We start from the raw sequence: 16,066 nt of genomic DNA, 5'->3' as shown, positions 1-16,066 counted from the left end.
AGATCAGGAACATACAGCATTATTTTAAAAGCCCATACTGGGATGACCCAGAGAGACAATATGGGGAGGGTGGTGGGAGGGGGGTTCAGGGTTGGGAACTCATGTACACCTGTGGTGGATTCATGTCAATGTATGGCAAAACCCATTCAGTATTGTAAAGTAAAAAAATAAAAATATAAAATAAAAGCCCATACTAGATAAAACTAGTAAATGTACATCTGTTTCAAATTGATATTAAAAGTAACATAAAGGGAATATCGACCAGGATATTATTTGATTCTTACCTTATTTATTAATTCAGAAGTTTTCCTTGTACCCACTTTGGGCCAAACCTCATCTAGACTCAAAACACTTTCACTGCATGTTGGCCCCTAACTGTGCCCTGACTTGGTACCAAACACTCAGAGGCGCTTGTCTCAGCCGACAGCTGCTACAGCCAGGCTAAGGGAGGACAATTCCTCCACCCCCCCGAGCCACCAGCTGCTCACTCCCAGAGGCCCCCAGAGGAGAAGTCATCTGACTTCCTGTCCCTATAGATTCTCGCTTCTACTTTATCACATTTGAGAAGAGATGTTCCTCCAGGGGGTGTTTGTCTGTTGTGTAATTCTTGGTCTGGTTATCGTGGACAGCTTCTCCCTCTCTCCAGCATCTACTTCTCTCCTTCACACCCAGATTTACTCATCTCATCCCCTCCACCCCCGACTCCCAGTTGATGACTCAGCTGTTTTGCTTCAATTAGATGTACTTTCTTTTTCATGGACTAATTTTTTAGTTTATTTCCACTTATTACTTGTAACTCTCTGAAACAATGAGCTATAGCAGCTGGGAATAATTCTTAAGATAGCATTTTCTTATAGGCTGTGTATTTTAAATCTATATACTGGAGCAGACTGTGTCTGGGGAACAATAAAAAATATCTTTAAAAACACAGTTTTAAAGAAACCTGTATTTTAGAGCATTTAGAGTAGTAAGACATTAAATAAACCTTAAATCAAAAGTCCTAAAATCTCCTAAACAGAAGAATTTAACATACACTGTTTAGGGTAAGGTGATAACAATTAGGTGACTTAAAAAAAAAAAATACACCTCAAGAGAAACTTAAAACAAATGGAGGTGAATTTTTCTTTCATATAGAATTAAAATATAGACAGTATAGGACAAGGATGGGCAGGTCTGTTTCAGAGATGGAAATTTCCTCAAGTCTCACTCTGTCCTCCCTATGGTAAGACCTCCATCCTCATGGTCCAAGTTGGCATCCAAACTCCAAGCGACAGGATGGAGGCGTTTAAGAGAGAGTCTGCAAATACCATCACATGGATTCATTCTCAGTCCAACTGGCCAAAATCCAGCCAGATATTCTCACCTTGTTGTGAGACTTAGAAACATATATATTTATTCTGGGTGGTTACGTATATAGCAAACAATTATACTTCTATGAAAGAAAAGGAGCATAGCTATTAAGGGAATCTTTGACAAGCTTCCCTGGTGGCTCAGAGGTTAAAGCGTCTGCCTGCAATGTGGGAGACCTGGGTTTGATCCCTGGGTCGGGAAGATCCCCTGGAGAAGGAAATGGCAACCCACGCCAGTATTCTTTCTTGGAGAATCCCATGGGCAGAGGAGCCTGGTGGGCTACAGTCCACGGGGTCACAAAGAATCGGACACGACTGAGTGACTTCACTTTCACTTCACACTTTCACTTTGCCATCGGGGTGTATTTCTATAAGAAGGAGAGATGGAGTCAATCACTCAAAATATGACATTCTTCTTTCTACCCTGTATCATCTGCAGCTTTTCATGAGTGGAGTGTGTAGATAAACTAAGGAATCGATCATCCCTCTCTCGTGTCCCTTGGCATTTTTGCATCAGTGTAGGATTATATTTGTAAGCAATATGGATGAGAAGAGGTGGAGATGTGTGCCTGAGCATATCCTACTTTCTGGACTAGAAAGGGCTCATCTGGGAGTCTTGTGATTAAGCAGGGAACATGTCCTCCACACTGAGCTCCCTTTCCCTGCCCTGTCCTCACTTCCTGGCCACACAGCCTTCTCCCAAGAGGTCAGCTTCCTTCTGCAAAGCCGGCAGGAACATCCCTCCTTCCAGTCTGGGTGACAGTCTTCTATTTATCAAATAGTCGCCATGTACCATGGCCTAATCGGGTACACATACAGATGGAAGGCCAAGTGCTTCAGTGCATCTTAGGCTGACCCTATAGAGGACCACTTCATGGAGCCTCTAGAGCAGGGCTGTCAGCCAGAAATAAAATGCAAGCCACTGATCTAATTTTAGGGAGCTCAAATCTGGTGATCTGTGAAGAGGGGTGGGATGGAGGTTCAAGAGGGAGAGAAAATACATATACCTATGGCTGATTCCTGTCAGTGTATGACAGAAACCAATGCAATATTGTAAAGCAATTATCCTCCAATTAAAAATAAATAAGTTGTTTTAAAAAAATATCTAGTAGCCAGATTGGAAAAGAAGCAGGTGCAGTTAATTTTAAGAATATTATTTAACCCTAAACATTTCAATTAAAAGACTCTAAGGAGATACCTTTGCTCCCCGCTTTGTTTTATTCATGCTCTGTCTTGGACATTCAGTGTGCATTTTACGCCCCGGCTCAGACCAGTATCATTTCCAGGGCTCAGTCGTCAGATGTGCTGGTGGCTGCCACAGACAGTGCACGCTCACTGCTGCTCTCAGCCCAGTCGAGCTCCCTCCGCTCTCAACACCCTTGTGGGTGTGAAGGGCAGAACTGGTCTCTTTGAGTCACAAGCAGTTTCCTGGCTGGTGCCGCTCATTTCTCCTATTAAAACCCATCCATTTTCCAGGTTGGCAATGTTTAGGAACCCTGTGTCTGTCATCATCCCCTCCTTTAAACAGTGTCTCTACTGGCTTTGAATGACTTGATTCCCCAACTAAAGAAGACCTGAGAAACCTTTATTGAAGTGGAGATTTTATGACTGTTCTCTAAAGATGGCTTTAGCTGTCTAAAATGTAGGGGGAAATGGGTAACATGAAGCATAATGCTATTTCATGCTACACGAAACAGAATACAGGAGTATTTACTTAGCTATACGTAGGTTCCAAACACCAAGGGCAGTTTTTCAAGTTCATCTTCCCCTCTGTGCTACTGCCGTAATACTTTGTCAGTCAGAGGTGAGCAGTACAGTTTGGGTACTCCTGACGCACTCTGAGCTTTTAAAGCAGCCCTCATATTGATCATCTCAGCCACATGTTCTAAATTCAACCATCTATCAAATGCAATAAAATGCCCCTGGTCTGAGCACTGCACACATTATGAGATTTCAGATCAGTCAGTTAAGGAAGGGCTGATTCTCAAGGTTCCAATCTTCATGAAGGGTCTCTAACTCTTAAGTAATTACCGTGCCTTCTCCCTGGGAGGATTATCGGATAGAAGCGTTTGATAAATTGCAGTGAGTCAGGAGGGCTCTTTCACATCTGGACACTGGGTCCTAAGCCAATGCTTACATTAGCTAATTAACCCTGAGGATGAGGGATGTTACCTTTTCTTCCTGTTAGCACACAGATGAATGGTTGCCATAGCTCAGTAATTATACAAGTGATTTTGTTTGAAATTATACTTACTTCATTTAGGGATATGAAAACAACCATTATGATTTTTCACAGGGTAAAATATTATGAGCTGTTTGAAACTGTATAAGTATCTTTAACCGGTGATATTTTTTTTTAATAAGCAAACAAAATAGAGAAGAAGAGGATGTACTTGTATTTTTTTGAGTAAAATGTTTCAGCTGGCATTTATTCCATCAGTGTTTGAGCGGGGTATATAGAGAGAATTTCTTTTAATGCTAATGCACATTAATCTGTGGAATTAATGTTTTTAGTTGCTCTCTGAGTTGACAGTGCACATAAGAAAAGTGAAGTGGTTTTTGCAGTTGTAACTGTGGTTGCATGGACGCCAGTTACAGCCTCAGGGGGTCACAGAATAAAGCTATTATCTCAGGACTCCAAGTCAGGTTAGCCTAGAAGTATCCTTAACTTATTAACTTGTCACTTACTGAGAACTTTACAGTGTAATCTTCCCTACTCATATTTTCTCTCCATACAGAAATAACCTTTTAAATAGTATTGAAAAGACCATTTATACCTGAAAGATGACTTCATTCTACCAGACTAAGAGTCCAGAGCCAATTTGAAGACAATATTTTAATACTGATTATTATGTCAGGTAGCTATGAGCCCATAGACTTAAAGAAACATACACTTTAAAGGAAAAGACAACAACAACTTCTTTGTCATAGATATATATATGTAAAAAAAAAATCTATGCACTCCAAACTTTTAAAGCAGACCTTATATTGATTACCTCAGCCACATGTTCTAAATTCAACCATCTATCAAATGCAATAAATGCCTATGGTCTGAGCACTGCACATATTATGAGATTTTAGATCGGTCAGTTAAGGAAGGAGTTGACCTTGGTTGAGAGCTCTTAGGATTTACTCTAAGAATTTTCATATATAACAAACATGGGTATATTTAGCACATTTATCACGTTGTCCATTACATCCCTAGCACTGATTTGTCTCATAACTAAAGCTTTGTACCATCTGACCATCTTCTTCCAATCCTCCCCTCCAGTGTTCCGCACCTCTTAGTAACCACAAATCTCATCTATTTTTATGAGTTTGTTTGTGAAGTGTAATTGCCTAGAACATCATGTTAATTCCTGTTACCCAACACAGTGATTCCATATTTCTATAAAGTACAAAATTATCATGACAATAAGCCTAGTTATCATATATCACCATAAAAAGTTATTAAATTATTATTGGCTATATTCCCTAAGCTATGACTCATTTATTTGATGACTGGAATTTTGTCCCTCTTAATTTCTAACACGTTTAACTTTTACTTCAATTCCAGTGAATTTGGATAAATTTCTGTTTTCACTTCTAGACTTCTAAGGATATGTACTTTTTACTTGAGTGTCACAGGAGAAAAACATGTTTTTCTCTATTTCTTATTAAGTTACTGAAGATAACAAAGTCATGTATTTTTATGCCACTGCTCTCAAATTCACCTGACATAAAATGACTTGGAAACCAGTGTTAATCGGGTGCTAATAATGCTCCTGGAACAAGCCTGGGGCGTTTCTGACAGCCTGCCTGCGTTTGTTGTCTTCCTCCTGCCTGGAACGCTTCTCCCGCAGACCTCCAGGTGGCTCTCCATCCCGCACCCACCATCAGATGGCATCTCATCCAAACCCTTCTGTGCCTGCCCTCTTCCAGATGCTCTGTGAACCCTGACTCTGCTTTCCTGCAGAAGCCGAGGGTCCTCCTGACATTAGACATTAGTGTGGTTAATCCTCTGATGAAGGCATGGAGCTTCATTTTTTCCCTCGTTGCTGTATCCTCTGTGCTGGAAACAGCCCCCAACTCTCAGTAAGCATTCGCTGTGCACTTTCTTTTTACTCCCTGTGCTGTGGCGTGTGGCGCTCTACTTACATTCTTTCCTCCCGTCCTTACAGAAATCATGGATGAAGTTATGATTATTATAGGAAGTGGATAACCCGAGAGGCTTACAATGAAATAACTTAACACATCTGATAGCTTCATAAACCAGATCTGGAACTCAAGAGTGATTCAGAAAAGCAAGCTCTTAACCTCTGACATGCTTTCTCCATTTTGGCTAAGTCTGGATATGGACATAAAATTGGTGGTTTTCTTTTAAATTCTACAAGAATCACATTATCCGATATAATTCTTAAGTTGCTTTTGAAAAGCTTCCGCATCCAGATATCCTATTAATTTGAGTTTAATCAATGAGAATATTCTCTTCAATTTAATTTCATTAAGTAGTTACTATAGAATGGCAAAGATTCCCGGAACTGATTGAACATAAATAGATAAATTACTACTTCAAGTTGCGTAGGATAAATCATGTGAAACAAATACATGTTACACTTAATAAATACTCAATGATTAATGGGTAAATAGCACATATTGGTATTCAAAACTGGTTAGTTTTCTTCTCCCTTTCCATTTTCCTTCTTTATATATTTCCAGTGATCATTTTATAAATTCTAGTTTAATTTTAAAAACACATAAGATATAAGTAAAATTTGAGGTTACAAGTTTAGAACACTGTCATATAAGTACTATTAACTGTACATTAATTAGATCATGGTTATTATCAAAGAACATCTATTAAGCATTTTTAAGATTTCTGTGCAAATTACTTTACGTTAGGTGTTATATTTCCAAAAAGATTCTGACATGGGGGAATGCCTTGGCAGGAGCAGGAAGTGGTGAGTGTGTACTCAACTGTAAAATGTGTAAATGTATATATACATTTCCATTATGGGAATGTATTTATATCTTGCTGTAAAGACTTGCTTGACACTGGCATATTGTAATTACCTAATTATTTGCTTAATTAAATACTTTGTTGACTAATTAAGTATGTGTTTAGCACAGAAGCAACCGTTTGGGAAGTAGGTCCTGGTCTCCAAGGACACAGTGAGATTGCTCATCACAATCAGAGCAGGTCGCTAAGCCTTCTCGTGTCTGAGCAGCTGCACAGCCCTTCTGGGGAGGAGTGAGGAGCCAGCAGAGTCCAGGAGTGGAGAGAAACGGGCAAGGGGGGAAAGCTTCAGAGTCAAATCATACAGTCTTCTGATCATCAGTCCAGTTTGTACTCAGTTATAGCAACAAACTGCAGCTTAGATGTGGTTAGTAGATAAACTGAGCTCACCGGCCCACCTTCTGCAGAAGGCTCTGCAGACCCTCACCATCCTAACTGAGCATGACCCTCAGGCTGGTGGCAGAAACTCCCTCCACAATCATTCCCAGAACTTACAAATTTAGAACACTGTCGCATAAGTAACATTAAATGTACATTAATTAGATCATGGTTATTATCAAAGAACATTTATTAAGCATTTTTTAAGATTTGCCTAAAAATCTGGCCTGCTGATGTTCACTCACGGGATACACTGCAACGCAGATTTAGTCCCGGTTTACCTCTCATCTCTCTGGCTGTTCTGTGTTCTTCTCTGGCTCTTCTTAACCTTCTGAAAGCCTGGGTGTTTGACAAACCTGACAGAGAGTGAAGGCAATGGAAGACGATTAGCCTTACGGTGCTGGAAGCTGATGGAAGGAAGAAGGGGAGAGTGAAGGGCAGGAGTGGCGTTCGCTCTGCTGCCCCCTATCAGCAGCTCAGGGAGATCGCAGCTTAGTCTGAGCCTTTCTCTCACAGAACCAGAGCACAGAGAGAAAGCCCAGACAGGGTGTCTGCAGGAGATGTAGAAGAGAATGTCCAGTCTGCGCTTCAGCCTCTTGGAGACTTGGTTAATGGCACATAGAGATCATGGTAACTCAAGATACGTTGCCATTATCTGGTAGAGACTCTACACATGGGATGTTGAACTTTGGGTTGTCACCAGTAGCAAATCTGGTGGTTGTGACTAGTATTAAAGCCTTGATACAAGAAAATAGAACCTAATGAATTGTAACTGGTGTGATGACGATCGGATCATCACACGATGAAGAGGCAGACAATTAAAATGTGGCCAACTTAAAAAATCAAGACTGAGGTAGCAGCTAAAAGGGTCAACAGTTCCCCGAGAGGATTAGAACTACTTAGACTATCAGTCTACTCCAAAACTGCAGCAACAAGTATCTATGGGGGTACTATTAAACACCAGGAATTGTTCTAATTGTTGAGATTACACATAGCAAACAAAACAAAACAAAACAAAATCCCTGCCATGAATGTTCTCACATATTTCATTTCAGCTGATTATTTTGATGTCTTAATTAAAAGAATGAGTAGAAAAAAATTGAAAAGTTAATTTATTGGGGAAATGTACTGCAAAAAATATGTACAGTTCTAAGAAAAAGAAAAAAAAGGCAAACTAATTTGACAACTTTTGGTGAGAAATACCTCTGAAGGGACTGGATTAACAACTCACTCTGTAGGAAACACAATACCATCTATACAGCAAAGTTTAGAAAATGTGCTACTTTCCCATGAATATTTTACTAGTAGTTATCTCTCTAAAAATATAATCACTAATAATCCTATCTCCCCAAGCAGTGGGTAAGATGAATTTCATGGAGATGAATTTCATAAGTCAAGTTAGAGGTCAGGCTTCAAAGCAGACAACTAGGACCCATGGCCATCGATGGCTGTCAGATTTGGCAAACTTTCCAGCAGAGTGGCAGCTGGGGCTAATGACTGGAGGAGTACAAATTGTCAGCGGGAATGTAACACATTAGTTCCCCACAGTACACATTCTTCAGATGAGTTTGTCTTTAAGTTTGAAATGCTTAGACCAGCACTTGGATAGTGTTAGTTCAAAATTAGTCAACACTACATTGTGCTTGTCAGCTCTTCCATATGAAATTTCACACAGTAGAAATGTGTAACACAAAGGTATGTTGACTCAAATTTTATTGTAAGCTGTTTTTCTAAGGTTTTTCTAATTAATACCAGTAATATTATTGTTGCTGTTTAGTCGCTGTTGTATCTGAATCTTTTGCTACCCCATCATGGACTGTGGCCCACCAGGCTCCTCTGCCCATGAGATTTCCCAGGCAAGAACACTGGAGTGGGTGGCCACCTCCTTCTCCAACTGGTAATATTAGAATACTTTAAGAAAATTGTGGGTCCGAAGTTCATGATCCTCTTAAGAACACACTCCTGGAAGTAGACCCCTTGGAGGGTGAAGCTGCACAGTGAAGGTATATGTGCTTGTGGGCACTGCTTTACTAGAAGACTTTGGGTCCAGGACACACCCACTGGGCTTTGGAAACCAAAGCACCTTCTGTCCATATTGATGAAATGCATGCATGCATGCTAAGTTGGTTCAGTAGTGTCAGACTCTGTGCGACCCCAAGGACAGCAGCCCACCAGGCTCCCCTGTCCATGGGATTATCCAGGAGTGGGTTGCCATTTCCTTCTCCAATATTGATGAAAAGGTGGTATTCATTTGAATGCAAGTGCTACTATTTTGAAAGATAGCTTTCATGTTTTTGTTAATCAGTGTCTAGTAGGTTAATTCTTTCTAGTATCAAGTAACAAAAAGGTTGTCTAAAGTCATTTTCTCACATTTTTTTTGTGTCCACAACTATCGACATTAGATATGGTGCTGAGGACGTACAGTGAAGGAAGGATGCTTTCCCAGGATCAGGGGGTTCACAGTCTTTTAAGAAAGAGATGTGTAGGTTAATAATGACAAAAAAGGAGTATTATTAGAAATAGGCATAATCAACATTATTGCTATATCGATATAAATGGAAAAGGGAAGAGTTAGGCACTGCCTGATTAAATGGTTTCTTCAGCCTCCTCCTCTGCAAGATGGCCCCTGGGAGTCAGAAGCCAGTTCTGTTTCGTGCTGCAGCTTAGCCCCCTAGAACAGCACCTGACCTGTACCGAAGCGCAGCTGGCAAGAAGGTGGGAAGGAAGGACGGGTGATGACTAAAGCCTGGTCTTCAGTGGATGGCGGTTTAGTCAGTTTATGTTCTATGACATCTTAGGGAAACGAACCCTAACTTCTCTTACATTAGTGCTTATTTATGCAGTTTCCTTTCCTCCACTCTTCTCAAACACAGTTCAAATTATTAATGTCAAGAATGGAGTTTTGGATGACATTTGATTTCCAAAACTTGAGTATTCATTTTTTAAAAAATCTCCTTTTCTAAAGAGAAGATCAATTGAAATATTTTTGTATTCAAAACTTAGTCATTTTAATTGGGTCATGCCATTTATATGCTCTTTCAATTTTAAGGTATTTTCTTTTTCCTTTTGGAGTCATCATTTCTATTTTCTGTCTTCATACTTTCAACTGTATTTTAAGTTGTAATTTGCATTGTGATATAATTTGTTATAGAATAAAATCTAAAACTTGAGAGGAACTTTAAATATCATCTCTTGCATCATTCTCATTTAAAATAGAATGAATGAGGGACTTCTCTGGTGGTCCAGTGGTTGAGAATCTGCCTGCAAATACAGGGGGCTAGGGGTTTGATCCCTGGTTCGGGAAGATTCCACATGCCTTTGGGCAATGATGCCTGAGCGCCACCACTCCTGAGCCCATGCTTTGGAGCCAGGAGCCTCGACAAAGGAACCCCACACACGGCAGCTAGAGGGTGGCTCCCACTCTTCCCAGCTAGAGAGAGCCCACTAGCAGCAACAAAGACCCAGTGCAGCCAAAAATAAGCAAATAAATTTTAAAATAGGAAGGTTGAGGTTGTGGGGGCTGGGATTGCTTATGCAAGGACATATCCTGTAGGGCATAGCTGAGACGGTAATTCTGGTCTCCTGAATTCATATTGCACTGTGTGCACCCAAACGCCTTATCAGACCCTCTCTGCAGGAGTCAGATTGGGGCCTGAAATGGGTTAATTTGGTTTGACATTGTCAAGGTGCTGTTGTTGAGATTCCCCGGTGGCTCAGATGGTAAAGAGGCTGCCTGCAATGCAGGAGACCTGAGTTCAATCCCTGGGTAGGGAAGATCCCCTGGAGAAGGAAACAGCAACCCACTCCAGTAGTCTTGCCTGGAAAAATCCCATGGACGGAGGAGGCTGGTCGGCTACAGTCCATGGGGTCACAAAGAGTCGGACACGACTGAGTGACTTCACTTCACTTCAAGGTGCTGTTGTCAGCTCATTCTGTGAAGGGTAATGCTTTGGGAAATGTAATAAAGAGTTCCAGGGAAGCATTGCAAGTACCAAGCAAAGGCTCTGAAGGCTGAGTAAAATCTACTTGCCAATTTGATTTCACAAGCAGTTCTTTATCACAGTCGCGCAAGAGCTAAGTTGAAGTTCCACGTGCATTTTGTGTCTTCATCACACAGATGAAATCCTGTAGAAAATAACGTCATCTCTGTGTATTTCTAGCAAGAACATGTGGATCGAATCTGCGTGGGCCCAGTGGCGTCATTACCTCCCCTAATTACCCAGTTCAGTACGAAGACAATGCTCACTGTGTATGGGTCATCACTACGACGGATCCTGACAAGGTAAGACTCCCAGCTCCCCTCTGTACATCTGACGAACTCAACTCTCTGCTTTGGCAGCTGTTTACCATGAACAACCTGGTGAGTGCCGTGCACGCTTACATCTTGTTTGAACTGAAAATCTGCTGCTTCATGGTGTATCAGTCTATCCGCCTTTATTGGAAAGCCTGCCTAGGATTCAGTTATAAAGTATTCTCAGTGTGCTTGCCTCCTACTGCTTCTGAAGGTTACATCTCTGCTATGGTTCTATTTCCAGTTTGATTGTCATAGAACAATTGACATAGGACATTGTTTTAGTGTAAGGTGTGCGACATGATGATTTGATATGTATTTTATATTGGAAACTGGTTACTGTGATGTTTAGTTAACATGTATCACCTTGTATAGTTAAAATATTCCTTCCTGTGATGAGAACTTTTCATCTCAGTAGCAGTCAGTATGGAGCAGGCAATGGCACCCCACTCCAGTACTCTTGCCTGGAAAATTCCATGGACGGAGGAGCCTGGAAGGCTGCAGTCCATGCGGTCGCTAAGAGTCGGACACGACTGATCGACTTCACTTTCACTTTTCTCTTTCATGCATTGGAGAAGGAAATGGCAACCCACTCCAGTGTTCTTGCCTGGAGAATCCCAGGGACGGGGGAGCCTGGTGGGCTGCTGTCTATGGGGTCGCACAGAGTTGGACACGACTGAAGCGACTTAGCAGCAGCAGTAGCAGCAGCAGATAGTGATCAGTCGATGGCCTCCGGGTGGAATGTGGGGAGTGAAAGAGGAGGCTCCGTGGGCAGGTGGTTTTGATTCTCTTAACACTGTGTACACACGGCTTCCCCTTGCGGCACCTGCTGCAAGGGGAGAGGAGGAGGGATCCAGAATGGCTTTGAGGAGGGTGGTGAAACCCGGACCAGAATGGGCACAAGTTCCAGCCTCCTGGGGGAGTCCCAGTGAACATCCGCTGTTCTTGCATAATTACTGATGATAACACCCTTCTTTATTCTCCTAATCATCCCAGGCTGGAACAATTAGATTCTAAGTTCTCTCTCCCTGGAAACAGGGAAAGGACCTCAGAAACCAGCCCTTTATGGGAAGGGAGAATGGGTTTGGCTCTGAGTGCAGTGAGAGTGAGGGGCTTGCTGTATCTCCAAACGTGTGTCCCTCAGACAGGTCAGCTCGGGATTCCCAAGTGTGTCCTTAGCTGCTGAAACCTGGGATGAGTGTGACATCATACAGAAAGGCCAGAGAGAGCTGAAGAGAGTCCTGCCAGTGGCATCACGTTTCTCTCAGGGACGTTGGAGGGTGCACTGGGCTCCACCGTGAGTGACGGGGATCTTGCAAGTGGAAGCATCCACGTCAAGGTTTGAAATACTAAACTCTTATGTGGATGATGCCCTGGCATTTCAGCACAAAAGCAGAAGCTCCAGATGAAATCTTCAGGGAATTTGGTTAACTCCCTCCCAATAGTTTAAAATTCATTTACATCCAGATTGCAAATAGATAATCACAAATATTTTTCTATATGAAAGATACCCCTATATATCTGTGTTTCTATTTCTTTTCTGTTGTCAATTGAAAAAAAGGCACAACCTGAAAGTTGAGAATTAGTGTCGTTTGGAGGGCATACAGAGGACGTAGGGACTTCCCTGGTGGCTCAGTGGTGAGGAAACCACCTACAATGCAGGAGACGTGGATTCGATCCCTGAGTCAGGAAGATCCCCTGAAGGAGGGAAGGGCAACCCACTCCAGTATTCTTGCCTGGAGAATCCCAGGGACAGAGGAGCCTGGGAGTCAGGCTTCTCTGACTGAGGAGACACGACTGAGTGATGAAGCACGCGTGCACGCACAGAGGATGTACGCCCATGAGACGGGCTCTCAGATGACTGCAGGGGGCTGTTCAGGGCAGGTCAGGGAGGAACCAGGATATATAGCAGTTTTGGGGGGAAAATAGGTAGTCAAACATCAAAAGATTACTGTTAATAGAAGAGAAGCAGACATTTGAATCTAGTGAATTTTAGCTCTTTTCTACGCTTGGGAAGATGCGGAGCCTGGACTCAGTGGGATCCTTGCTTGGGTATGCATCTCAATCTTCCAGGGCCAGTGACCTGCTTTCCTCCACCTTGAGCGCCCCCACAGGGCAGAGACTGGGGGCTTGATGGACACAACGTCCTTCACTTACTGATGTGGCAGGCGACATTCCCTGTCCACACTGTATGTACTAGAATGACCGAAATCTCTATGCAGACAAAAGCAGCTTAGAGTTACTCTTGTCTAAATTCTTCATTCAACAGCAAGGAAGCTGAGGCCCAGGAAGGTAAGCTTCCAGAGCTGTTTACTCCTATTGCAGGATAGAAACATGCCTGCTCTTTGCAGAGCTCTAACAGCCTCTTCGTCAGCTTTCCTCCTCCTGGAAGAAGAGTCATTTCTTTTGCAGCTATCTGTTCCATTATCACTTTGATGAGAACCACAAGGAAATGAAGCGGTAGGTTATTCAGTGTGGTGATAGGATGCTATTGGCTGTAGATAATAGGAGAGCTGACTAAAAGCCAAACGTTTTTAGGGAAATGTTTCATGCAATGAACGGGCAGAGCCAGGGAGATTCCAGATTTAATTAAGCTGAGGGCTCTGGTGTGTATCCCTTTCTGCTCTGCTTTGCTCTCTGGGCAGTGATCACATACCCCTCAGGTCGCAAGATGCTACCATACCATCATGTTCAATGCTCAAGGAAGAAACGCTGTATGTCTTCCTGAGAAATAGCAGGAATTGTTTAGAAACTCCTAGATGCTCCCCTTAAGACCACCTGGGCTAGATGTCCATGCTCAAGATACTGAGCAGCTGGAGGAATGAACCATCTGGAAGTCAGAGAAAGGGCTGGTGGTTGTTGGTGACTACCACACACAGATAAGCAAAAGGTCAAGGGAAGAGTTTTCAGTTATCACCAGATTCCGCTTTTGCTTTTGAAATGTTTCACATCCCATTATCTTCCTGTTCCACTGGACACCAGTGGGCTAATGTTAGTTAAAACTCATGAAATTTGTTCCTTGGTATTTTGAAGTTGATTTTAAAACCTGGCCAAGCTGCAAAATGACAAATGAAACAATGAATTATGCAGTTTGGGTTTATGGATTTCTCTCATTATACAAGTTCACTTTTCTCTCTCATGTTTATGCACACTTACATAGGTTTTTGTAAAGACTTCGTATATATTTTGTTGACTCTGAACACATAACAATAACAAGTTAAATTTCAGGAATTTTGGGTTACACTGCTCCAGAAGTTTCTTTGCCTTCCTTCGTTTATTTTGGTGAGTTGCTCAGAGAACAAGCAAAGCTTCTGCGTGGATAGGCTCACACGGATCCTCAAACAAGAGCACCACTTAGACACCTGAAGGCATCTCAATTAAGCAGAATTACCATCCAAATTAAGCAGCAGACATTGCCATTAAGCATAATTAGGCCTAATTTGATTCCTTGGGAGACATTCCAAATAAGGGGGTTTCCCGATTAAGTTTGTGGTGATGAAGGTATATTACATTTTGAGCATAAGAGTAAAGAACAGTTACATCAAGATTTCCAGACAACAGCTCTTGCTAGAATACTAACAGCATTCTAGACAAGAAGGGTTGGCACACCTTGGTTTGTTGTTTGACATGCTTTGTAAATTTTAAGAAATAGGGTAGAATAAAAATCTAAAATCGATTTCCAAATTGATTAATTAATGAGAGATGAGTTAATAAACTCCTCTTATGTTGAAAGATTAGCCCTCTCATGATGACTTACACTCTTTCCTGGTCTTAGACCTGCTTTGACAATTAGATAACCATGTTCCATGTGTCAATTTATACCAAGTGTTAACATAAAATGGCTCATACAGAGTAGTCATTGTGGGAAGTTCCTTGTGTCTCTTAGTAAAGTATGTTGTAAATATAAGACTGTGGAATGCCAAGTTAAATCCACTCACTTACATATGTTTGTTTATATAATTATCACAATATATATTAGGTTAAGATAAATATTATATATAATGCATATTTGGAGAATTATATGTGTTAATATGTATATTATATTAATATGCATATATTAGGAAAACATGCTATGTTGGCAGAAGGCTTAAAAGAAATAGTTCCTCAAGAAGATTCACTTTAATAGAGAAGTGAGTTTCTAAACACTCAATTGTATTGTTCTTGCTGAACTAGCCCAGTAGAAATTCAGTAAAAATTAACACAGTAATATGATATTTATTAATGTATTTCATTATAGATACATTCAACTATCCATATTTTCCAAGATAAAGCTCTTGAGGATGCCTGTGATCAAATTCTTAAGAAAGTAATCTGTGGTTAGTGAACCACAGATTATGAGAACTTTTAGCAAATGCTCTCAAACATGCATCACTGGAGTTTTCATTGAAAGGATTAAACATGGAAGACAGCTTTCCTTAGAATCCTTTGATATATGGATATTGTGTGTGTGTTTTTCTCTAATACATTTGGCTGGCAAAATTTCCGTACTTAATTTTAATTTGAGCTCTTCAGAGAGTAGTGTTTTTGTTGGTGTTAAACTCAGGATTGAAGTGGTATAAGGCTTTTGAACTTTGTCTTATGTGGTTCGTCCATTGAACTCTGTGTTATGTGGTTCATCCAGGCTGCTATAACAAAATATCGCAGACTAGGTGTGTGGTATGTAAAACAGATGTTTAATGCCTAACAGCTTTGAACCCCAGTGCATCCTTACGGTGTTAATAGCTCCTGCTTCTGAAGGTTGTTGTGAAGAGTATAAAGTCAGTATAAAGCACCTGAACATATTTCTCCAGACACTACGCAAGTGCCTCCTTCCTCACCTCTTCTCAGTTCCGCCTCCCTCACCTCCCCCTCCTCCTTTCATTATTGCTACTGACCACATTCAGTGAGATATCAGTGGAACCTGCATGGCAGCTGTTGGTACCAGGTGTCAGTGCAGGGCACGAGGGCAGGACATCATACTGCCCAGTCACGTGCACAGATCTGAAGGCCACAAGATCGGAAATGGGAGATCTCAGGTCATTTTAATTATGAGGCAGGAGGGACCTACATGGG

The 16,066-nt window shown here is 41.5% G+C and overlaps 1 protein-coding gene across 1 annotated transcript in view; it reads left to right on the top strand.

Annotated features, from left to right (window-relative positions):
• Window positions 1-16,066, top strand: part of CSMD1 (CUB and Sushi multiple domains 1) — a 2,061,903-nt gene that overhangs the window by 1,475,969 nt on the left and 569,868 nt on the right. The window contains exon 10 of the mRNA XM_069573063.1: window positions 10,884-11,005. Coding sequence (XP_069429164.1) covers window positions 10,884-11,005 — 122 coding nt within the window. The remainder of the gene's footprint in view (window positions 1-10,883; window positions 11,006-16,066) is intronic.

The sequence above is a fragment of the Ovis canadensis genome, chromosome 26 (assembly GCF_042477335.2).
Source record: "Ovis canadensis isolate MfBH-ARS-UI-01 breed Bighorn chromosome 26, ARS-UI_OviCan_v2, whole genome shotgun sequence".
Taxonomy (NCBI): domain Eukaryota; kingdom Metazoa; phylum Chordata; class Mammalia; order Artiodactyla; family Bovidae; genus Ovis; species Ovis canadensis.
The sequence above is the reverse complement of the archived record's forward strand: the minus strand, read 5'-3'. Positions and strand labels throughout refer to the sequence as shown.